The sequence below is a fragment of the Crocodylus siamensis genome, chromosome 8 (assembly GCF_052110815.1).
Source record: "Crocodylus siamensis isolate JL-2025a chromosome 8, ASM5211081v1, whole genome shotgun sequence".
NCBI lineage: Eukaryota > Metazoa > Chordata > Crocodylia > Crocodylidae > Crocodylus > Crocodylus siamensis.
In genome coordinates this window covers 63,266,336-63,292,074 of record NC_143402.1, presented here as the reverse complement: position 1 = coordinate 63,292,074, position 25,739 = coordinate 63,266,336, and the positions used below count along the sequence as shown (strand labels likewise).

Sequence of the window (25,739 nt, the reverse complement as noted above, 5' to 3'; positions counted from 1 at the left end):
CTTTTTTTCCCAGAGGATCGTTCTCCAAATTCATTTCCTTGCTACTAACCTACTGAAATGCATCTACTTCATAAGAATACAGATTCTAAGTAGTGTACTTAATGAATTTAGCCAGGACATTGAAAAACAATTTTCTTTTACGATATTATCACTATGTGACTTCCCACTTTTAAGTGTTCAGCTTCTGATGGAAGGCAAACTAAGGACTTTGGGTTTTGGTCCTCCAAAATGGTTGTAATTTAATTGCAACCCTATTTCATATCACACAAATATTGCTAAACAAAACAAGTACTGCGGGAATGTAGGAAGGTTTATTTAAGTCTACTAGTTGGAGTTTAGCCCTGGCAAGGATTTTACCACTATCAAATTTGTGGAAAGTGTTCTGGAATCTTTTTAATGGTTGTAAATGGCAAGGGCCTCAATTACCTTTCAACATCTCCAACAGTTGGTTGGAACCTTGTTTATATGGCAGCAGCTCTGTTGGACAGGACATGTCATAAGTGTTCCTGGCAACTGGCTCCCAAAAGTTCTTGTATTTCCTACTCAGTAATGGTCACCACTCTAGAGGTGGGCAGAAGAAGAGGTTCAAGGACACTGTGAAAGGTCTATCTGAAGAAATGTGATATTAACATTGATACCTGGGAGACTGGAGCACTGAATCATCCTCAGGGGTGCCATGATGTGTATATGTGAAAGACATCCATCATTTTGAATAAACTCGCGTCTATATGGAGGCAGATAAATGAGACAAAGGAGAAAGAGCTGTGACCTAGCTCCAGCAGGATCTACTCCTTCCTCCCAGACCTATTTGCCACATCTGTGGTAGAACATCTCTGATCAGCCTCAGTCATCTGGACTTATCTTAGTCACTGGACTTATCAGTGACTACCCTATTTCCTGGCGGAGTCGTATCCATACTGAGGGACTGCTGCCGCCACCAAAGAGAATAACTTTAAGATTCCTCAGTAATCTCTTATGCAACTTTGAAAAAATTTACAGAAATCGTAAATTATTCTAATAGCTGTAAGTATTCTTGATTTTAAGAGGATTCCTTTGGCTGACTGTTGAAACACTCTACAGTTATCTATTTCCCCTCTGATATTTTACATCCTTATTTTTAAGTATATAACAGTATTTCTAGCATCCTGTTGTCCCCTACCCACTATCTTCTATAGAAAATAATTAATAAATCTAATTTTATGTTTTGCTTCCATTTAAAGAAGTACTGTCAGTTTGATTTTTTTTTTTTTTCCTTTTTAGATTATTTTACAAATAAATCAATTTCTAATAGGCATCCTTTATATTCTGGGTTTTCAACCTTTTTTGGCCAGTGTACCCCAGCAGCTGGTGGAGAAACGGGGAGTCCCTCTGCAGCTGGTTGACAAGCAGGGGTGTCCCCTGTGCAGCACACGGCACCAAAAGCAGAAGTGCCTGCAGCATTCGGCACTGGTAGAAACAAAAGCAGCACAAAGTGATGGCAGCCCCACTTCTCCGCACTGCTGCCGCGTATCCCCTCGGGCCTTCCCAAGTACCCCCAGGGATATGCGTACCTCTCCCCACCCCGGATGACACCCCCTGCTTTTTATAATATATCTGAAATTTAAAAAAAAACACCTTTTAAATTATTTACTGTCTGGTCAGTCATTATCCTTAAACGTCTATATGAAATACTGTCAACTCTAAAAATAAATATAAATAAATTTTAAAACTTTCACTTTAGTAATCTAAAGTGCTACTTGTAACTGCGTTAGATGCACATTTTTTGGAATAAGTGTGACTAAGGTTGTACCTTTATTGTGACTTCTTTACTGAAAGCCCAGTCTCCAAATAGAATTAGCAGCAAAACACTGAAGGGCATAAATGCTTAGAAAATGCTGAAAAACTCCATATTTTAAGGAAAGCTTTTCTTTTATTAGAAAGGCTTGTAGAAACTCTTGTGTGGCTAAATAATCCTTCTTAAATGTATTTTTAGTAGAATGCAGATGGCAACTTCCTTTTGTCACTAGGTGCTCCCAAGATGAATTCCTGTTTCTTTGGTCATTTTTAATTACAATTACTTTAAGATAGTTGTTGTTTGGCTGTCTCTTAATGTGAGGTCGTCTGCTTTTATTTACTATGGTCAGGATTTTCCTAATGGCCTTCTTTTCACAGCAGTGCAGTTGTTTCAAAAAGGCAGAAACAGTGACAAAATTCAGCATATAGATCTACCCAATTTCTTTGATATTTGTGTTGTGAAAGATCTAACATGTATAGAGAAGTGACATCCAGGTACCTTGTGTGCATGAACACTTACAGCTCTGTGATGCACAGTATGTAGTCAAAAAAAAGGATGTACTTAATGTACTGTCGTGCTCACTTTGTCTAGGGTAAGGATGGGGAAAAATGAATCCTCTCCGTTATGTTTGGGAGAGGGTTCTGCCAGTACAAGAACAGATCTAATAAAATACAGGAAACCCTCACCATTTCCGGGTTAGGCATTCATGGTTTCAAATATTCACAAATGCTGAACCCGCTTCTTAAATACACTTAAAGGCGTGCTTGCTGCTGCTGGGCTCCTGCCGTCACCAGAGCAGCCATCTTTCTCCGCACCGTGCCCTCCACTCTGCACCCACCAGGGGCACTGAGTTCATGAATCCAGTGCCTTACTCGCGGATTTTGCCATTTGCGGGAGATACGAGAACATATCCCCCGCAAATGGCGAGGGTTGCCTGTACGTGTTTAGGTTTGAAAATGCAAACGTTGACTAGTATACTTCAAGATTAAACAAACCTTAAAGAAAGACAGTTTTAAGAACCACAATTTCAAAGGCTCCATGGCTTCTATGCAGTAAGCTCTTAATGATTGAAATGCTTTAATTGGATTTAATCAGACTTCTTCAATTAGCTCAATAGTAGACGTGAAAGAGATCAGAGGTCTCTGGTCCTCACTTCAAGATGACATAGGGAAGGGAAGGGTTTGGAGGTGGGGATGAATGGTTCTAAGAGTGCAAGAAAAGATTGGAAATTGGGGAAGCTGATTCCATTCTTAGTTCTGCATCCTTCCTAACGCATCTTTGGTAAGTCACTAATCTCCTTGTACTTGTTTCACCTATCTGAAAAGTGGAGTAGTAGCCATGTGAGGGCTGTATCGTTTCATAGTTTCTAGGGTCGGAAGGGACCTGAGTAGGGAATCTACTCGGAAGGGATTTAGTCCGACCCCCTGCCATGGCAAGAAAGATTACTGGGGTCAAACAACCCCAGCAAGGTGTTCATCTAACCTCCTCTTAAAGACCCCCAGGGTAGGGGCGAGCACCACTTCTCTTGGAAGTTGGTTCCAGATCCTAGCCACCCTGACTGAAGTAGCGCCTCCTGATATCTAGCCTAAATCTACCCTCTACCAGCTTGTGACCGTTATTCCTGGTCACTCCTGGCAGTGTTCAGGGGAACAGGGACTTCCCCAGTGCCTGCTGATCCCCCCCCGACTAGTTTGTAACAAGCTACTAGATTCCCCCCCCCTCCCCCCTTCTCTGGTGGAGGCTGAACAGCTTCAGGTCGCGTAGCCTCTCCTCATAAGGCCTGCACTGCTGCCCCCTGATCATGTGAGTGGCCCACCTCTGGACCCTCTCCATGTTGTCCACGTCTCTCTTGAAGTGCGGCGCCCAGAACTGGACGCAGTACTCCAGCTGTGGCCTGACCAGTGCCGCATAGAGGGGGAGGATCACCTCCTTGGACCTGCTCAAGATGCATCTGTGGATGCATGACAAGGTACGGTTGGCTTTCCTGACTGCATTCCCACACTGCTGGCCCATGTTCATCATAGAGTCAATGATGACTCCAAGATCCTTTTCTGTCTCTGTACTGACAAGAAGGGAGTTCCCCAACCTGTAGGTATGGCGCCGGTTGTTCCTCCCCAGGTGCATCACTTTGCACTTATCGGTGTTGAATCCCATCCTGTTCTTGTCTGCCAACCCCTGTAACCTGTCTAGGTCTGGTTGTAGCCTATTGCTCCCTTCTAGCGTGCCCACATCCCCCTACATCTTAGTGACATCAGCAGATTTGAACAGGGTTCTTTTTACCCCCTCGTCCAAGTTGCTGATGAAGATGTTGAACAGCGTGGGCCCGAGGACAGAGCCCTGCGGAACCCCACTGCCCACATCCCTCCAGGCTGAAAATGACCCGTCCATCGCCACTCTCTGGGTGCGGCCCTCCAGCCAGTTGGCAACCCAGTTGACTGTGTGGGTGTCAACACCACAGTCCCCCAGTTTCTTAATGAGAGCAGGGTGAGAGACCGTGTCGAAGGCCTTCCGAAAGTCCAGGAAGACTATGTCCACTGCTACCCCTGCATCTAAGGATTTGGTGATCTGATCATAGAAGGCCACCAGGTTGGTCTGACAGGACCTACCACTGATGAACCCGTGTTGGTTGCCCCTAAGCATGAAATCCCCTGCTGGCCCCTCCTGGATGTGTGCCAGCATAATTTTCTCGAACAGCTTGCCTAGGATTGAGGTAAGACTAACTGGCCTATAGTTTCCTGGGTCCTTCTTCCCCTTTTTGAAGATGGGAACCACGTTGGCCCTCTTCCAGTCCTCTGGCACCACACCAGAGCACCATAAGTTCTCATTAAGCCATGACAGGGGTCCTGCAATGACCTCAGCCAATTCCTTTAGTACTCTAGGATTGTAAATACTCTAGTAAAAGTACTCTTAAGACTGTAAATCTTAATTATTTCATTGATCGCTTTGCAGGGCTTTGAAATCTGCTGAAAGTTGGTATAGAAATGAAGTGCTATTTATTTTTTATTACATAATGTCAACAAGTGTATGTATGCCTATAATAAAAAATACTTTTTTTTGTTTTGTTTTTCATCTAATATAAATTTGGTATGTTTTCTGTTTCTAGTGAGTATTTCAAATGACAAACTTTTTATATGGATTGTTTATCTTCGGTGATATCAATAAATATTGTATGTCCCATTAACATCTGTACGTTGACTTTGACCAAGGGCGTGCAGTTTTCAAAGGCTTTTAAATTGACCAAGCTTGAATTTCTTATGCTGTGTTGTGTGCACCTTTTGTTTACAAGTTGAAGACTTTCTTGATTTTTATGAACTCCAGCCTCCTAGAAGTGGCCAGTCATAAAGGGAACAAGATTCTGTGTTTTGACTCTTCCAAGGATATGTTTAGAAGAGTTCCTTTTTATATAAACTTGCATGCTCTTGCAACATGACTTTTTAAAATGAAGCTGCCATTATGTTTAGTCATAGATATGTCTACTTAAAAGGAGGGTGAGTCTCTGTAGCTGAAGAGCTGAGAAAAAGAGTTGCAAATGGTCAGGTTCTAATTATACCAAAGAGCTCCACAGATATGGACATACTAGCAGTTTATTGTGGGATAAAAACAGCAAGGTTTTACTGCAGGTTAGCTGCCTCTGACCCCCTGGAATGTGGAAGGTAATTTGGAGCAGTTTAACCTTTGGTGAAAGAGGTAAGCAACTACTCATTATCTTCCACTTCTCATGGGAAAGTTACTACTATGAAGCAATTGGTGCGCAGTAAAGCCTCTGCTTCCTTTTATACTATGGTAAATTAATTTTTTTGTTATTGCCCAAAGAATGGGATTTATATGGTAAGCTCCATGCTTGTGTCTGTGACTCTATTTTTGAGTCTCTATTTGATGGCACCTGACAAGTCATTTAACCTCTCCCTGTTTCCTGAACTGTAAAGTGAGGATAATTAAGGCACTTTGAGATGCTTGGATGTTAGGACTTGTGTTCATAGCATTTTTTTTTTTCTTCAACAAAGATTTTCCATAGCACAAATATCATACTTGACTTGGTGTTGGGATGATGTGGGTAGGAATCCTTACTTGACTCTAGAATTCTTATCCATGTTCCCTCCAAATGTTTTTCTCATGCTGCATTTTGCTGCCTTTTGCTATGTAGTATAATTTTGAATTTTGGCTGCGTATCTGAAGTTGGTAACTACTTACAGCTCTCCTAAAGGCATGTCTCCCAAGTAAGAATCTAAGTGTGTAGACCAGTGATGCTCAACCTCTGGCCTTCAGGACTGTCCATAGATCCAGGAATTTGAAGGCAGGGGAGCAGTGGAATGTTATTTGCCATTCCCCTGCTGCCAGATTTTCAGACCTGTGGGAGCCTCACTGGCCAGATGACATGGCCCTATGTGCTAGTGCATGGTTGGGCTGATGCACAGGGTCATTCCATAGCTAGATCTGGCACCTGGGGACTGAGCCAGTGCCACTCATCCAGCCCAGAAGGTTGAGCACCACTGTGGTAGATTGATCCAGATATACACAGAGGGACAGCATGTTAAAAAAAAAAAAAAAAAAAAAGATTTTGAATTGTTACTGGTGCCTTCTTTGGAATCAAGTGAAATTTTGTAAGATTCCTAGCCAGATAAATTTGCATCGTATAGATCAAGGCTGTCCAGCTTATGAGTTGCTGAAGACTACATGTTCCCAACCGCACACTCTCTGGGTTGCATACCCATCAGGGCTGTGTGGGCCACATGCTGCTCTTCATCATGCCATGTGGCTCTTGTACAGCAGGTTATGTGAGCTGCGCCATACCGGCAACTCTGCCACCGTGCAGCCCCCACTGCTGCCATGCTGCACGGGGTCCCCAGGTCCCTCAGAGTCCCCCAGCCACAGGCTTCTCAGTCCTATGGGTTGCACTGCCCCAATTCGAGAGTCAGCAACATGAGTGATGAGGGGGAGTGGTACCCTGACCATGAGCCCAGAGCCACAAGTTAGCGCAAAGGCTGCATGCGCCCTTCAGGCAACCAGTGGGGCAGTGGCATAAGTGATTGTGAACTTGACTTTATTGCTGGTGGGTCTGAGAGAGAAACCTGACACACATCTAGTCTCTGACCATCCAGTGCTGATCTGGGGAGGGAAATAACTTTTGGTGTGTGCTTAAAATTGGAGTAGATACAGAGTAGTTTGACTTGCTTTTTCAAAGGAGAATTAATAGAAGAAAATATTACTAAAGGTAGAGGAGACTAGATTTCAGAAGAGCCATCCTGAAATTGACTTCATTTTGTTATTCAGGAATAGAGTCACAAAAGCAAGGTTGCATATTTGTGGATAACTTTTCTTTTGTTAGTGGCTGGTTCACATAATTTTGCCGTAGGATTCAGGTCTCTATCAAGGTAATAAGCATACCTCTGTTACTAAACTGAGTTTTAAGTGCCTTCTGTGATTACTCACATCGTGACATGCTGGGGCTTCCTACTTCCCTCTTCTGTCTTTTCATGTAGAGAAGGTACAATAGTGTGTGTGTGTGTGTGTGTGTGTGTGTGTGTTTGGATTTAACAGACTTTGCAAGCAAAGCTGTTGCTAATAGAATTTTTGGAAGTGAATAATATTGTCATAGTTGCAGTGTTTCCCCGTGATCCTTTGCAGACAAACAGTACCCTTTAAATTGGAGGGGGAGGAGAGGGTATACTTGCTGAAGTGGTTATCTGATTAGCTAGTGTGGTAGTCCTTCAGCTTTTATGTCAGGGTATCTGAACAATGTTTACCTGTTCTGTTGAAAGATGAGGCTTACATATTTGATAACAAGAAAACATTCTAAAATATAACTGCACAAAAAGAAAGAATAATAATTGGTGTTACTTCTGCTTATTTGTTTTTGAACTACTATATTTTGGAGTAGTATATGTTCTGTTGTATCCTGTAACTCTAGCAGAAGTACAGGCACATTCAGTCATTGACACATTTTAATTTGTGTTGTTAAAGTTTAGGATGAAATGTAATGATGGAGACCACACAACCAGACTATGTACATGGCTTTTGTGTACAGAGATGCTAAATACCCAAAAATGCAGTGTTTCTATAGGCGGAGTTTCTTTTGTATTCACAGACTGGGGAGCCTCAAATTCCAGAGGCATTACATGAGCAGTTTTAATGAATTAGTGTCTGGTTTTCCTGCAGCAGATGTGACAAGCAGCTTTATAAGCTGCTTCCCATCGATCGCTGTTTTCCAGCTCTTTTGTGTCTTTCTTTTGCTTAGAGAGAAGCAGTGAAGAGCTTGGTTTCTACAGTAACTGCTGCCTACATTCCTGCCTGGAGGCCAATTTCTTTCACTGTTCCTGCAGCTTATGCAGGTCTACTGTATTGAGTTTCTGTAGGGTTTTTTTTTTCCCTTGGTAGTTTAAATATTTTACCCTGTAAGAAAAACAAGAATGTGCAGTGGGAATTTGTACTTTGAATAAGTATATTTCTAATTACTTGAAGCATCTCTTCCAGAAACATGAAATATCAGTGTTACTTGCAACTGATTAAAGCAAAATGTTGAATGGTTGATATTTGAAGAACTTTAAATGTCTAATTGTAAAAGCAAGAAACTTTGGCTGAAAATTTCAGATGACACTTTTTTATTAATGCAGTTTTTTGATAGGATGGCAGGGGATTAACTTCAGTATGTGATGTTAATAGCATTATTTACATAGCTTTGATACTTAGTAGTGGGGCGATTCAAAGACAGCTGTTGCCTGTTCATTTTATTTTTAACTCTTGAATGTCTTTCCTTAGAGTAATTGCAGGGCACAGAGGTTTATGTGCGTATTTTTCCTTTTTGGGGGGTGGGGGGAAGTGTTAATATGTAGATGTTTGGAGTGTGTTCCTTTTCAAGTACGCATTTGTGGCTGGCTGTGCAGTAAATACATGTTTGGGAATATTTAGTGGTTTGTTTTGTTTTGTTTTTTCCCTTTCCTGTCACCTCAATCATCCTTGTCACTGACAGAGGAAACTGAATCCCAGATCTTCTGCAGGTCATCAGTACCATGTTTGAAATAGTCCTTTAGATTTTTACGGACTTCCAAAGGTACTCCTTTCCCCAGGCAGGTTGAAATATGTAATTTGTATTTTCTTTGTGAGGACTAACAGGTGTACCGGTAGATTTGAGTGCCAGCCCTCTTTTGGGACTGCAGAATTGTAATGGTGATCAGATTGGGCAAATAACTTGAGCAGCTTCTTAACGTTCTTGATACATTCAACACGCCTTTTGTTACGAGTCCGGATTTTTATATCCAGGTTCTTGTTTCCCTGATCTGATCAACTGTAGTCACATTTTAATAGTTAAAGCATACGAACAATAAAGGCATATGCTAAAAACACCAGCATTTTTAAAGGATAATATATGCTTTGTGCAAAAAAGTAACCCTGATTTCCTGTCCCCTGAATTATCTGAAGCTGAAATGAGTGCAGAGGCACTGTGCTGTGTTGTTTGGTTGGAGAATATGCTTTACAGCTATCAGCCCTTGACCAATTAAAATGCGGAGAAAATGGCTTCAAAGGGAGTTTCACCAAGACATTAGCTGGAAAGATGAAGGGAGTTGAGAGGCACCTCCATGAAGACATGCATCACCACAGTAGAAAGAGCTGCCACTGTATAAAGGACAGTTGCCCAGGGTGACCTTGTTCAGAAAACTGACTCACAATAAATGGCTAAATTGAATTCAAGTGGAAACTGGTGACAAATTAGCCAAATTGGGATTTATTTAAAACGGAGAGGAAAAAATAACTCTGATGCAAGACTGTGTATACAGGAAGCATTACTGAACTCCTGTTTGGAAGGGTTTTTTTACAGTGCCAGCAAAGGGTGTAACCTACAGTAAACAGAAGGGACAGAAAAACTTATTTTTAAAAGAGCTCTTAATGTTGGAGAACTTCCTGCTCCTATAAATCTGATCTTACTTCTAGAAAGTAATTAGCAGTTTTCCTGAAAACTTAATTCACAATAGCTTTTCATGTGCTACATATTAAAGTTTTACAACTTTCATTACATAAAACCATTGAAGTTGCACTTTTTATGGGGCATATGCAGGCATAAATGGTCTTGCTTGAAAAAATAATTTAAAAAAATGTAAGTTTGGAAGGGAAGAAGATATTCTATGCCATTTCTATTTTTATTATAATAAAATGGGTTCCTTTTCCTCTAAGTCTCCAATATAGCATTTTGTACACTCATGGTTTTTTTATAACTGAATTATTTGAGTAACCTTTTTTTATATATTCCTAGAAGGGTTTTTTTTTTTTTTTTAACAAAAAATATCTAAACAGTGATGTGTTTTCAAGGAGTCGGAGAAATATTTACTTGAAATCTCTCTCAATCCTTTTAAAAAAAACCCTGGATTTTATTGCTGACATAAGAGAAAAATGTAATGCTGAGAAATTTGAGTTAGAAATCTGAAATTGCAGTGGAGATCATTTGAACTAACATTGTCACTATCTACATAGGTTTACATTAACACCTGTTTAAAAACAATGTTAGCTGCCCAGGGTCTAATTTATATTTACCTTGACATAGGTTTTAGGAAGTCATTACATGGTTAAATCAAAACATTTTTTAAAGTAACATTGCCTTCTACAAATAATTTCTGTTGTCCAGAAAAAGGTTACTCTGTTCTGAAAACAGACAAGACAAGATTCATTTTGGCTTAGTTCATTGTTTTTGCATGTTTTATATGAATCACCTCAAGCTGAGATGCTTACTAGCTAGCAGTGCTGAATTTGAAAACCTAAGCAATAATATTACTAGGTATTCCTACAACTTTACATTCTAAATTTCACCCTAGTAGTACAAAGGTGCGTTTTAGCTTTCATAAATTTTCTTTTTCCTCTATTGCCTTGTGTCAGCCCCATGCACCACATGTAAAGCAAGCCCTGAAGCAGGGCTGATGTATGCGGCATGCAGGGCTGGACTGGCTGCATGTACTGCATGCAGCACTCTGCCAGACTGGCCTGTGCGCTGACTTCAGTGCAACCCAGTACAGATCAGTCCTGTAGGCAACACACAGGGCTGGTCTAACGCAGGCGCTGCAGGCAACATTTACCCTGGACCAGCCCTCTGTGCCATGTGCTGCGCCCGCAGTCCCAGATTTAGCTTGACCACCAGACCAATTAGCTCTGTGCATCTTATATGGCACACAGAATCGGTCTGAGACCCACAGGCTTAATCATAGGGCTTTGTGGGCTTGATCTGGCCCAAAGGCTGCAAGTTTGACACTCCTGATTTATAGGGCAAAGTTGATCAGATATCTTTTATATTGCCTAAAGATACCAGATTGACTGGGTTCCTTTTCATGGATCTCGGTTCCGTAATGTGACAGAAATGTTTGGGAGCTGAGACCCAAGAGTAGAAATCCAGTCAGTGTGAAGCACCTTAGGAAATTATTTTTGTTTAGCATTTTAGATCATGGTAGTACCTTGAGGTCTTCCAGGCTCCACTGTGCTGTGTAGTATATGTATGGTATAAACAATAGTCCCTGGTGTACTTGGAAACAGTCAACTTGTGGATATTTTTTCCTTTATTTCCTCTCTGTTTCCATCCTCAGTTTCATTACTCAATTCTGAATGGATTTGTTTATAATTAAAAGGGTTTTGTATTGCTCCCTACTCTGGCAGTCTGGTTTGTTCTCAATTAGTTTTCTAGGTTATACATTTTCCAGTGACCTGTCCTCTAGTTGGAGATACAAAAAAACACACAAGTGCTGTCTTCCTTATTCATGAAATTACCCTTTTACATTATTTAAAAGTACATACTAGGAATTGTCATTTTTGGAGTTGCTAAAACCATGTAGTTCTGTACCTTTTGGCATATCTATTTTCATCACTTAGAAATAAAACATGCATGAGCTTTTCACCCTATAATGAGTTAAATTTAGTGGTCTGAAAAAAAAATATTTTAAAATATTTTTTAGATAGGTCCTAAATGTACCTGTTTGATTTGTGGTTCTGAATTGTGTTACGTTTCCATGCAGGAAAGATATTGGGTGGCTGGGGATTGGAGCAGAAAGGTGTCCAGTATTTTATTAAAAAAAATATTTAAAAGAAATTGAGGTTACAAGCAAGTTTCTGTATAGTTATCGTCCCTTTGTCAACGTATCTTAAAATTGCTGGAAGCACTGATGGTGGTTGCTGTAAACTAAATGTATGGCTCTCCCTCTTAAAAACCATACATCTGTTTTGGTTTTACTGGTAGTACATGGCATGACTGACACTATTCCAAAAATGTGCATCACATGCTGATCAAATCAGAATGTTCTTTATTTTTATTTGTTCAGAATAAATTCACTGAGTTTGCTTTTGTGGTAATTTCTATAGAAGATATAATAGTTACCTGATTCTGTTAATATTGCTAGTTGTTCTGGTTTACACCACAGCTGTTTTTAGAAACAGCTGGATTTGTAAATATGGATCCAAAGAAAGATAGGGTTTTATAATAGTACAAAGTGATGCAAACATTTTGGTGTTTACATGTTTGAGGAGATCATTAATTTATCTGGAAGTATATTACGGTTTCATTTATAAAATCTTTCAGACCTTAGTATTCAAAGTAATGTCAAGTGATGTAAACGTGGTTTAAATATAGTCCTTAGCTTGTAACAAGAGCTGTCAAGTTTGGCACAAAGTTGCTTAACAAAGAGCTTTGCATAACACAGCCTGGATTGCCTCAGACTTGCATTTTCTCTCACCTGAGTAATACGTGAAAACAGACTGGTTTCAAACATGATCTTTTGAAGTCGCTCTCTCGGACTTGACTGGGGAGGTAGCCATGACAAATCTTTGTAGATGATGCCCATAGGGTGAGACATAATTAGAAGTTGGAGCAGCAACATGAGAGGGGAGAAATTTTAGTGCAGAGCAGATAGCTGCATGGGAAGAGATGGGATGTACTTAAGCTGTTGTGGAATCCAGGTTTTATGGCTTTGGATTTCCTGAATTTGTTCTTAGGTTATGAAGTCTCCTTATTCTCTCTCCCAAACCTCAGTAAAAACTCAGAAGCATTTTGGAATATTGCCCACTTACTGCTAGACAGTGTCCTTGTATTATGCAATAACCAGTCTAATCACTGAATTAATACTTGAAGTTAAGTACAGCTGCTTTTGTGTTGCCCTTCAGTTGAAACAATTACACACACAGAAAGTTAAGTCCATGAAGTTGAGTAGTCAAACGCAAACACTGAAGAATAGTTATGTAAAACATAGAAAATTCCATCCAGAATATTTAAACTTAAACTGATATTGCTGCTTCATCCCTACTGCACATTTTTACTTAAAGTTTTCTAATAGGGGATGACTTTGCGCTTTGATTCATGTTCTTGAAAAGTGATACTGTTTTCATTGTTTAGTGAAATGTTTATTGGAATAACATTGACTTTTATCAGCAAAACAGCCCCTTCACTTTCCAGGTGTCTTTAAAGAAACCATCAGTGATGTAGATTTTCCTTTCCTTTAGGCCAAGAGTGTCAAATTCGCCCTGATCCCCTCAGGCTGTATCAAGTCTGCAGGGCTTCTCCTGGGCCAGGTCCAAAGACAGTGGGAGTGGGCCAGGTGACTGCAGGGCAACCCAAGGCTATCTTGCACAGCTCTTTCTTGTCCTCTTGCTGTCAATAGCCAGAAGGGCCCAGGGGTCCAGGATTTTGTGACAGGCCCCTCTTCTCTGGAGTCAGTGGGCTCCACCAGCCAAGTGTGTGACACACCTGGTTTAGAAAAAGCAAGAAATTCCCTCTCCGCCTTTTTAACATTAGGAAGCAGAAAGTACTGGTGGTAATGTTTCTTCAGAAACTCCGTTGCAGCCCTTTATTGTAGCTTGTTTAAAAACAAAAAGGGTAATTAGGAATGAAAATTAAAGGGCAGAACTATAGTGTCTTCTAACTTTCCTGCTGCAATCTATGCACAATATTTTGACATGGATTTTGTTCTATATTTAGTACATCAAGCATGCTTCAGAAATAGGTTGACTGTTAAACTTAGGCATGGCCTTTTAGTAAGAAATGAGATTGTAAGGAAGGTACTGTTGCTTTTTTCCCCCCTTAATTTTAAATTTGTGTGATGTGAAAAATTTTCTCATCACCACTAATGAATGTCCTTTTGCTTGAGAAGCACATATCCTTAAGTGTTGTGCAGAAGTTATTATGAGACTTGAAACAAATGCTTCAGTTATGTCCCTAAACCTAGTTTAAAAAAAAAAAAAGACGGGGGAGTGGGAGTAGAGAATGAATGCTTATTGATATTTTTAAGGTTCATTTAATGTTGAGTCCCCCCTCTACCTTTCTTTCATCTTCTGTTTAAAATAAGATTCCACAGTTTGAGCAATGGTTAGATCCATTTCCACTATCTTGTAAATCCCCATTCCTTCTTGCACCCATTTCAAAGCAGTGTTGTTTCTTTCTTAATAATATTTGATCTGCCAGTAAGTATCACTCTTTGATATGGGTTCAGTTGTTGGTTTGGTGATTGTGTCATTGGCAAAGCCTCGGTACATGCAAGAGAGACATGTAAATGTAACTGGGCAGCCAGTGTTATGCATATCTGACAGATTGACCATGTGACAGAGGACAGGCAAGAACCTAGCACTATTAAATTATCACTGATCATGAATAAAAGGTAACACTACCTGAAATGCTGTGGTTAATAAACAGGTTGAGTTTAGGCTTAATTCTCTTTATGTATAACTAAGCTATAAATAGCCTGTTTTCATGTTTTATTTGGGTTAACTACATAACTGTAGGAACTCTTGGCCATTGAGATGAATAAGGGCAAATGTTTTGATGGCTCATTTAAAAGAATGTTGTTTAAAAACAAAAAACCCCTTGTTGATATCATTAGTTTACATAATCTGCAGATTTTACCACATTTTAAAACAGAGGATTTATATGAATGTAAGGTTGTGTCATTTTGTTCATAAATGGCCAGTGTTCAGTCTCTCTAAAATACCTATTTGTTTCTGAAACTCATTTAAGGTTACACTTGCACTGACTATTTCTTACCCTAATGGCAGCAGGCAGTGGTAGAGAAGCACGGTTTTACAGCATTCATAATAAAACAAAATGGTTTAGAAAGAAAAAGTCCGCTCTGGTTTATGTCTACTGCGTGTGAGATTTACATAGACCCCAATCCTGCAAATACATGCTTACCTTTCCTACAGTGAGCAGTCCCAAGATTAGTCTATTTGCTGAAGTAAAGCATTATGTCATAAGAGCATAGGGTCAGAGCAATGGTCCAGTCTAGCCCAGTAGTCTGTCTTTGTGACAGTGGCAGAAATGGATGCTATACAGGGAGAGCATCAAACTAGGTATCTCGGGAGTGTTCTATCCCCTATTCAGTACCCTCCCTGGCATCTACCATTTATTGGGTTAGAGATGCCGGAGAAAACATCTCCAGCCTTTCTGGTCAATAGCCATTATTTAGATCTATCATCCAAGAATTTATCCAGTTCCTTTTTGAACTTGGCAGTGCTGTCTGCCTCCACCACCTCCTGTGACAATAAATTCCGCAAGTTAACTACATGTTGCATAAAAAAGTACTTTCTCTTGTCAGTGTTAAACCTATTACCTAATAATTTCAGCAGGTGCCCCCTAGTTCTAGTATTCTGGGACTCTGGGAACAACAATTTTTTTTTTTCATTTGGTTAACTTGGTCGGTACCCTTCATAATTTTTATATACCTGTATCATCCTTCTCCTTTCAAAACTGAAGAGTCCTTGCCTTTTCACTTGTTGCTGATATGGCAACTGCTCCAGGCCTCTGATCATTTTGATTGCCCTTCTCTGTACTTTATTTCAAGTAAGGCTGTAGTGAACAAAATGTTACTGCTAAATGAAAATTGGGTGACACTTTTGTTCTCTTACACTGTGCACTATTAGTTTTGGTACCCATGTATGGCATTTTGAGATTTTTTTTTTTGCCTGTTGTTCTCATGCTTAGGTTGTATAATAACAGTTTAATAGTTCATGTATAAAGCCCAATCTTTGTTACATCATTGATTAGTTATTTTGAAAGTAATCCCCATTTTGAGGATAGTTCCAGTTTATCTCATAATGGACTACAGGAAATGTAGAGAAACAGAAGGCAAGCTACACCTGTTAAATTGCAGATTTGTTAGGGTGATTTATACTTGTATTTCAAATTCTAAAATTATGAGTTTTTCTAATATTTTCTAGATCTCTCTGCTTGTATGTAAAATGGAGATGAGATGATTGCAGATCATTTGTCCAAGATCTTTTATTTACTTTTTATTTAATCAGAGTAAAGTGTTGCTCGCTAGTTATGCAAAAAATCAGTTTCACACATTATTGATAAATAAGTTGCTTACATACTTGTTTTTATTTTTCAGATGTACTTTCAGGTTTCCCAGCACAAACATCAAGATAACATTCACAGCTCTATCCAATGAAAAGAGAGAAAAACAGGAGGCCCCAGAGTCCCCAGTGAAACCCGTGCAACCCCAGATCTCTCCCTTAACAATAAACATTCCAGACAACATGGCTCACCTGATCAGCCCTCTCCCTTCTCCCACAGGAACTATCAGGTATTTAAACCCTGCAAATTGCATGTAGGGTAATAGATGGGTTATAGAATTAGTATGAATTTGTAGTTTGCATAATGTTGCTTGGCTTATATAATAATACTTATGTTGGAGTGCCAAATAGTGTAAAATCAACCATTTCGTATTCTCAGTGGTTTTGTATTCAGTTAAGTACACAAGTCAGGTCTTTATGTTAGCAACAGAATTAAAATTAGCAAAAGCAGGAAAATTCATTTAAAGTTGTACTTGGAACATACTTTTGTTTCACATGCTCTAAAACTGAAAATAGTGGGTAAGTCTGCATTTCGCATTTGCTGATGCATCTGGGTACACTAGGTGACATAAGAATGATCAATCTTAAGTTTCTAGCTTTGTTTTTGTTATTCATATGCTTGTAATGCTTTAATTTAGACTTTGTTTCCATGGCTAATACTATTTTTAAACAGCTCTCTGAAATCCAGTATCTTCTGTTTTCTGCTATAGGTGTTATCAGAAGAAAAATGCATTATGTTAGCATGGGGTGGGCAAAATGCAGCTCATGGGCCAGATGCGACCTGCTAGGTCATTCTGTCCAGCCCACAGGGCCCCTAAAAAATGTAGAGAATTAATATTATTCTGTCCCTGGCAGCCTGTCATGAGACCCTCAATGGCTTGCCAAAACTCAATAAGTGGCCCTCTGCCTGAGATAATTGCCCGCCCTTGTCTCAGCAGTTTAGCGATACTTGCTTTGGAGGGTGGTGATTTCTCACTTCCACCAAAAAAAACCCCATCTGAAATTGATTTATGGCTTCCTGGAGTCAACCATGTTTCTTCTTTAAAGTGTCTCAGTACAATATCTGTAATCAGAATAAGTTTAGTATTGAAATATATAGAATCATAGAAAGTTAGGGTTGGAAGGGACCTCAGGAGGTCATCTAGTCCAACTCCCTACTCAAAGCAGGACCATCCTCAACTAGATCATCCCAGCCAAAACTTTGTCTAGCTGGGTTTTGAAAACCTCCAAGGATAGAGCTTCTGCCATCTCTCTGGGTAACCTGTTCCAGTGTTTTACTACCCTCCTAGTGAGAAAATTCTTCCTAATATTTAACTTCCCTTGCTACAACTTGAGACCATTGCTCCTTGTTCTGTCATCTGTCCCCATGGAGAACAATCTAGCTCCATCCTCTTTTGAACCCCCTTTGAGGTAGTTGAAGGCTGCTATTAAGTCCACTCTCAGTCTCCTTTTCTCTAAACCAAATAAGCCCAGTTCCCTCAGTCTTTCCTCATAAATCAAGTCTCCCAACACCCCTCACCATTTTTGTCGCCCTCCTCTGGATGCTCTTCAATTTGTCTAAATCCTTTCTGTAGTGGGGGGCCCAAAACTGAACACAGTACTCCAGATGTGACCTCACCAGTGTTAAATAGAGGGGAATAATCACTTCCCTTGACCTGCTGGCAGCAGACCTACCAATGCAGCCCAGTATGTGGTTAGCCTTCTTGGCAGTGAGGGCATACTGCTGGTTCATATTCAGCTTATTGTCCACCGTAACCTCCAGGTCCTTTTCTGCAGAGCTGATGCCCAGGCAGTTAGTCCCCAGCCTGCAGTGGCACGTGGAATTGTTCCATCCCAAGTGCAAGACTTTGCACTTGTCCTTGTTGAACCTCGTGAGATTCCTTTTGGCCCAATCCTCCAATTTGTCTAGGTCACTCAATCTGTTAACTTGAATTGGCCAGTTTAGATGTGTTGGTTAATTATGTACATATGTACATAAATATTATATACAAAATCAATCATTCTTTTTCTCTCTGGTGTAAAAGAAATGTGGATAGAATTTTGAAAAACTCCGTTTTAGGAGCAGGAGTCCAAATGAAAATGTCTGGGTCTTGTACTCCTAAGTCATTTAAAAGTTTTTGAAAATTCTACTTGTTCTTTTCAGATTGTTAGATCTACTTAAGTCAAGGAGTTTAAAGCTAATATATTTAATTGTGTTTCTGCTTTTAATATTGGATCCCGTTAATGAAGCCTATGTTTAGAGATGAATGAATTCTGTTAATAAAAGAGTTTTTTTCCAAGGTAGCAGTGATAATAGTGTGAGGCTTATACTTGGTTTATGTAAGAGGTGAAAAAAAAATACACCCCAAGAAAAATATATTTTGCCTATTAAATGACCCACAGCGTGTAAATATTTCAAGTATTGTATCATTTATATCACCTGTGTCTTTGCATTACCACAAATACTTTAGTTGTCTTTCAAGCTTTTCAAATAAGTATTAAACTATAGTTAAAGAAGATGGTAATTTTAATTTGAATTAGAGCTTGACATGCTCCTTAAAACATCTTGTTTTGTAGTGGACTCATCAGCTTGCTTTGATTACTATGTTAGTGTGTCAGTATGTGGCATAGTGAGCTAAGTAAAGGGATACTGTTAGTTGATATGTGCAAAACTTAACATAGCACAGCAGTGACCTATATTTTCAAAAAGTTGTCCTGACCCTTTGGCACTCTGTCGGCAAAACCAGAGTCTTTTCCATACAATATTCTCCCCTCCTGGGCAATCCAGTAAGAGCAAATCCCAGGACTTTTTTTTTTTTTTTTTTTAAATTGTGGGGTTTGTTTGTTTTTTGTATGTCACAATCTCCAAAGAAGTGTATGTTACCATCTCTGTTTCTTGCTTTACTTTTTCACGTTTACCTTTTTTGGTTCTGCTGAGGGCAGAATTTATTGCAGTCAGTATGTAAACACTTCTGAGGTCTGTTTCCTGACATGAAAGTATCCGAATAGAGAAAAATGTTGCCCACTGACATTCACAAAGATAAAGGGATAGTGGGAAAACAGGGGAAATGGCATCTTTGTCCAGCTATGCTTCAAGTGTACTGTAGAACAGGGCTGTCCAACTGCCTACATGTGGCCTGCAAGGGGTTAAGTTGCAGCCCCCAGGCTCTGCTGTCCAGCTGCAACTCTCCAGGCTTCATCTCCTGCCTACAGCTTGTGTTCTGTGCTTGCTGGGCGACACGGCACAGGGTGCTCAGGGTGAGACCGGGGCCCTGCAGTGGGGCAGGTGCTCAGTATTGGGCGGAGGGAGGAGGTCAAGTTCCATGTTGCATGGTGCAACAAAGGGGGGCATCCATTTGGCATGTGGCCTACGGGCCCATGACTCCCACTGGTATGACCCATAGCTGCTTCAAAGTTGGACAGCCGTGCTATAGAACAGTGGTCTTCAAACTTTTTTGATTGCGCACCCCTATCAGTAAAAACAATTTTTGAGCATGTACCCCCAATATATGTATATTTATATAAATAGAAGTTCTAATATTTTCTTCCCGCACCCCAGTGGATCGTCTTGCGCACCCCCTGGGGTGCACACACCTCACTTTGGAGACCACTGCTATAGAAGATGGAAAAACAAAAACCTGGGGAAAATGCTATGGTGCAAGCCGATTTTCAGTGCTAGGAGTCCAGTGATACTTTAGCTCCAACTACAAAAGTAGCTCTTCAGCTTACCACCTGTGGCTTTTCACAGAAAATAGTGTAAAAGGGTTTTGTTTTTGTTGTTGTTTTACTACATGCATTGGGTGTGACTTACCTGCCATCATAAATACTGTAACATGTGCCATCTATGTCTATTAGTTGTGGTACAAGCACAGTAGTTTTCTTTTGAACTGAACTGTTTGCCACAATTCAACTGGAAGAGGGAGGGCCATGCATTCATTTCAGGGTGCAATTGTATTGATCCCTAATCCCAACAATCGTGCCTCCTGCTATGCCACACATGCTTAGCAGGAGGCTTACTTTTGTGGTTAAAGATCAGATCCCAGTTGTGGTCTTCCTACTTGCCATTGGGGGCTAGGAGGAGCAGTTAAGGGGAGCTTCATTACCCTGGGCTCTCCCTGTACTAGCAGTTTGAAAGCAAGGTGCCTGCAGGTCTGGAACTGACAGCCAGCTGATGTTAGTTCTGGCCAGGGACCACACAGCCTTGAACTGGCCCCAGCCCTGCTGGGGTCCTACTACACATTCAACAGAAGGTGCCATACAAACCAGCCATAAAAGTCTTATACATTATGTCTATTATGTTATTGTTTCACATAAAACGAAGCAATACTAAAACAGGGCAGTTATGATAATTCTCACACATGCTTTAGGTGAAACTGATTTTAAATAAGTAAGAATCAGTAAAAACTGTTACTTGTGGGTTATTGTTGTTACATTTTTGCAACCCCACTATTGCATCCTGTCCCAGAAATATGGCAAAAGTAGTTTTCTTTAGCGAGCTAAACACAAACATCCGGTGCAAATCTGATGCAGGATCTATCTCTGAAAAATTTCAGATAGAAGAGCCAAATGAGTGTCCCAAATTTTGGGTTTTATAAATTCCAAATACAATGGACATCGCTATCAGCAAAGCTTTCATGTACATAGCCTAACAAAACAATTGATCCTTCTTTGTTCTTTGAAGAGGAGTGTCTGGAACTTCATTTGACAGGATTCTTCCTGCAGTGATTCTAATTCTTACAGCTGAGTTATAAATCTCGTTTTCCAAGCGTTTATAATCTGATAGAGTCTTGACTACAGTCTAGGAGCTCTAGTGTGTTTTCCTGTAGTAAGAGCTTTTTGATTAGAAGTAATGTGGTGATATACTGTATAACAAAATAGTAGGATCCTGTTTTTGTGTTCCACAGTGCTGCAAATTCCTGCCCATCTAGCCCCCGTGGTGCAGGCTCTTCAGGGTACAAAATGAGTCGTGTAATACCATCTGACCTACATTTAATGGCTGACAATTCACAGTCAGAAAATGACAAGGAAGCATCGGGTGGAGATAGCCCAAAGGTAAATGTTGCTTGGAATTGAATCGCAAAATAAAGCCTTAAGCCAAACGTAACATTGTTGGAAATCTGTTGGCCAAAGTACATGAACCCAGATATGATTTGACACTTAGCAGTTGAAAACAGTTTTGGAGTCGGAGCCCTTTTGTAATTAGATGCATTGTGTGTTGATTTTCTTTTGATGTAAACCTACATTGAAATTTTTGTATCCATTATGCATACCCATTTTTAGGTGTTAGTAGAGTCGGACTTACTTAAATCTGGCATTAGTTTCTCATGGTTTCCAGTGTTATCTTAAATTTTCTTAATTGGAAGTTTGTTTTAGTTCATTCTTTTTGAGGTTTTCACCCAGAAGTGTCGAAAAATTAAATAAATTGCATTTTGTGAATTTAGTAAAGGTTTATACAATTGTTAAGTTCACTGGTGCATATGGTTTGTTTTTGTTTTTTATAGGATGACTCAAAGCCACCTTATTCCTATGCACAACTAATAGTACAAGCAATTACAATGGCACCTGATAAGCAGCTTACACTAAATGGAATTTATACGCACATAACTAAAAATTATCCATACTACAGAACAGCAGACAAGGGCTGGCAGGTAAATCTGACTTTGTATGTGTGTGTGGCTCTTGTGGTGGTTGTTTTTAAGCTGTGAATAAAAATTCCAATGTAGCCAACAGAGGCATGACAGCCAATATACCAAGGTAACGTGTTTTGTTTATATTGGTTATATTTAATGAACCTGACAAGCCTTCCAGAGGTTTTGGGGTGACTTGAATTGGGTTATAAAAGTGTGTGAAGATACAGAAGCATCTCTGACTCTACAAGGTGAAACACGCCTTCAGTTTTTCAACAAGGTTATTCCATGTAACTCCAGTAGGAGGACTATAGAGGTTTTCCATGGGATAAAAATACTGTAATCACTGGTGGGATAAAAATACTGTAATCAGTGGTTTAAGGTGTATTTGCACCACAAGGAAATTATATTCTGTTTGAATTACTATGTATGTAATACTACCTCAGCAAACCAAAATGAGATCCCTAATTATCTGAATCGAAGCCTGTTGAAAGTTGTGGCCTTGATCATGTGACACTGTTACAGGTACACACAGTTTGTTTTAATTTGTCTTGCCTCATTTTTATTTTTGGATGTGTGCAAATTAAACGCCATTTGCCAATTCGCCCTCTCTAACTATATTAAATCTTAACAAGCTAAGCCATCAATTGCGTCAAAACTTAAGATTTCTTCCTTTTTTTTTTTTTAAAGCAGATTTTGACCGCAGCTCACTACTGGATGATCAAAAGTTTAGCCCAATTCCATATGTTTTTCCTAAGCATGCAGAGATACAACTTCAGTGCCTCTGCTGTTACTTTTAGTTTTACCAAGGGAGGGTAGAGAGCAATTAGCAAAACTGGTCAGTTCATAGTTGCTATTCAGGATCCTGTGGGCAACACTGCAACTACAATGTCATTCAGGTCATATCGGTTTCGCTGTACTGCTGCTTAGCAGAGTTATGATCTGCAGTCGAAGCAGACACTGAAGTTATTTACAGGGCAACTGAGAGAGATGGGGGAGGGTTAAGTAACAAAGAACTACTTTCTACTTACCATGCAACTAGTAAGGTAAAGAATATGCTCCTTCACCTTTGCAGCAGTAAAGGGGAATTGACATTTCAGATTTATCACAGAACTACTAGCCCTAGAGGCTATATAAAAATAGTACACTCTTCTTATTCCCAGTAGCTGAAAATATCAGACTTCTGGGCTTCTCACCACAGATTCCACTGCCTGAGGCCTCCCCCTTTCTCAACTTTTGCTCTGGGTAGTCTGTGTTCAGTAAACTGCTCAAGCTGTATGTGTACATTTTTTCTCTTTCATGTAATATGGTCTTCTGCTTGCATACCACATATATATATGTAGATTCTACCCTGGCAGTAGAAGCTAGTGTTAAAATATTTTTGCGTACCTTTTATTTTGAACATAATCCCTAAATTTTACGTATCTGGTCTATATATTGCATTTTTTCCCCAGAAAATCTGGTTGATTGATACAGCATAATGTGTTCATCTGTAATCTGCATTATGGTTTGCAGTATAAAAATCAAGCATTTAAATGTGTAATACTTCGCAGAAATAAAATTGCAGACACAGGATGCATCTTCATTTCAGAGAATTGATAAAAAGTTCACCCTTATTCATAAAAAGAAATAGGAAGGTATAAAATGAAGTAGCTGTGTAGGTATTTTGTTTGGTAGTCATGTAGAATATTACTATGATGCTAGGTAGTTTATCTCATTTTTTCATTCAACTTCTAAGTTTCAGGCATTTGATTGCAGTTTTAGAAATGTAGGTGTTTAAGATTAAATATGTTTATCTACAATCTCACAAATATTTGATCCTTTCTATTATGTAAAAGCCTGTTTTGTTGAGGATTCATCACAGTGAATTCATTCTGGGGGTTACTTTGCTTCCAGGTTAGAAGTGTTGGATTTACTCTTCTCTTCGAGCAGATGGAGATGTAAATACAACTGTGATAAACTTAAAGTCTTGGCACCTTCTGGCCATTCTGTTTCAGTCTTTGGCAAGGGAAACAACTTCTGGTTGCATCAGATTGCACTGAAGAAACCATACAAGGGTATCATTGCTTTAAGTTCTCCAGACCTGCTGCTAAGGTCATGACTGAGGTGCTTAAAAGGCTGAACTGACATTGGATTGGCATTTAATTTGGAGGGTTTGGAAGAGTTTTGATTTTAAAAGTTAAATTTTCCCTGCCAGCTGTTTGTGTTAACGTTCAGCATATCAGAGGTACTGTTAGTGTGTAGTCCTATTTGTTTTTTCTGCCTCAGTAATCAAAATCAGAAAGATCAAGATATGATGCGTCTCTACAGGAGATGCATGAAACCAAGGACAGACTTTGTTCTGTTAGCTTCAAAACTGGCCATTTCGTGCATCTCTATCCAAGTGGAAGTTCAGTTTACTTTGTGCCATTGCAAATTAGGGATACGGTAAGGGTGCAGTCTGTAACATAATCTGAAGATCTTTGTTTATATTAGAGAACTGTATTAGAAGTCATTTGTCATTTAGTGTTTTTCCTTAGTTCACTAAATCCTTTGATTATTAACGAGAGTATCAAATGATAGGTATCTTTCCCTGGACTGGGGAAGAATAATTTGGAATTGAGAAGTTGCTAGGAGCATTCTCCCCGTTTTTGTCCTCTGATGACGAATGGTAACTCCCAAGTATATAGCTGCATTTATAATTTCTCCAACCTAACATTTGCTTTTCTTACTATGGAATAGTAAATAGCATATTGTGCCAGATCTGTATTGGAATCAGCATGCAGTATGTTTTAGAAGCCCAATGGGAACAGCCTGACCTTTTTTCCCTTTGAGAAGCAGGATGCATGAGCACCAGTAGTTCTTTGTTATTTGCTGCTTTTATACCCAGACAACTCTTTAAAAAAAAGTTTTAAAAAATAATAATAAAAAAATTTAAAGCTCTGTTGTGGGTACCATCCTTCTCACTAGAGGACTGAAATGGAATTCCCTTAGTAGCTCATTAATATTGTTCTTGAATTGTTATGAGAGGTCTAAGCAGTACTTAAGATTCCTTTTTTCAGGTTCAGCACAACTGTCTCTGTAGCCCTCCTTAATTCCTACTATCTTTAGATAATCAGAGACCTGGACCCTGAGTCTCCTGTATTACAGATTACTGCACTTGGCCACACTCTGATTTCAGATGTATGAATTCTACATATTTTTCTTATGTTCCATAGAATTCAATACGCCACAATCTCTCTCTGAATCGTTATTTCATCAAAGTACCACGTTCCCAGGAAGAACCAGGCAAAGGCTCATTCTGGAGGATAGATCCTGCCTCTGAAAGCAAATTAATAGAGCAGGCTTTTAGGAAAAGGCGGCCTAGGGGAGTACCTTGCTTTAGAACCCCTCTGGGACCACTCTCTTCTAGGTAAGGAAAAACAGATGAACCGAAAGACTATGGCTGTTACTTAACCTTCAGGCTGTTACAAACTTGAGAGCTTTGTTTACAAGTTTAATTATTTAATATAAAATTGAATGTGGTTGAATTCTGTGAAATTCACTAGTTAGACTGCCCCCATGCAGTGGGCCTGTTTTTATTGCTTGATTTAGTGTTAACGGACTGACTTAGTTTAGATAAATAATTGGCAGCTTGTTAATATATGGAGATATTTCTGTACTGCAGTGTTACAAAATTAAAATGGTAATTACTAACTTTATCCACTTTCATTTAAAACTGTTTATAGAGAAAATACCAAATCTCAGCTGACAGTTTTATATTAAGTTGCAGGTGACAAATGTGTTTAGTTGGGTAATATTAACCAATATTCTTAACGGTGAAATAATATATAGATTTAGTTATTTGCTCTGTAAAGATTGTCCCTTTTCTGCTTTTGTTGGCTTCTTTTGAATTAACCTTTAAACAGCTGATCATCATTCTGCCCCTCCAGAACAAACATTTGTACTGTTGCATGGATTGCTTAGAAACTTCACTTAAGAAAATGCCCAAATGTTCAATTCCATAGCATCAAAATAATATACGGTGGTATTGATTTGGCAGAAGGCAAAAGGTGCCCTCTCATGGACAGTAT

The 25,739-nt window shown here is 39.5% G+C and overlaps 1 protein-coding gene across 2 annotated transcripts in view; it reads left to right on the top strand.

The window, feature by feature from the left end:
* Positions 1–25,739, top strand: part of FOXK2 (forkhead box K2) — an 88,796-nt gene that overhangs the window by 52,584 nt on the left and 10,473 nt on the right. For both annotated transcript variants that reach the window (XM_090059097.1, XM_090059098.1), the window contains 4 exons: positions 16,117–16,311; positions 20,965–21,112; positions 21,562–21,708; positions 24,885–25,078. In XM_090059097.1, coding sequence (XP_089915223.1) covers positions 16,117–16,311; positions 20,965–21,112; positions 21,562–21,708; positions 24,885–25,078 — 684 coding nt within the window. The remainder of the gene's footprint in view (positions 1–16,116; positions 16,312–20,964; positions 21,113–21,561; positions 21,709–24,884; positions 25,079–25,739) is intronic.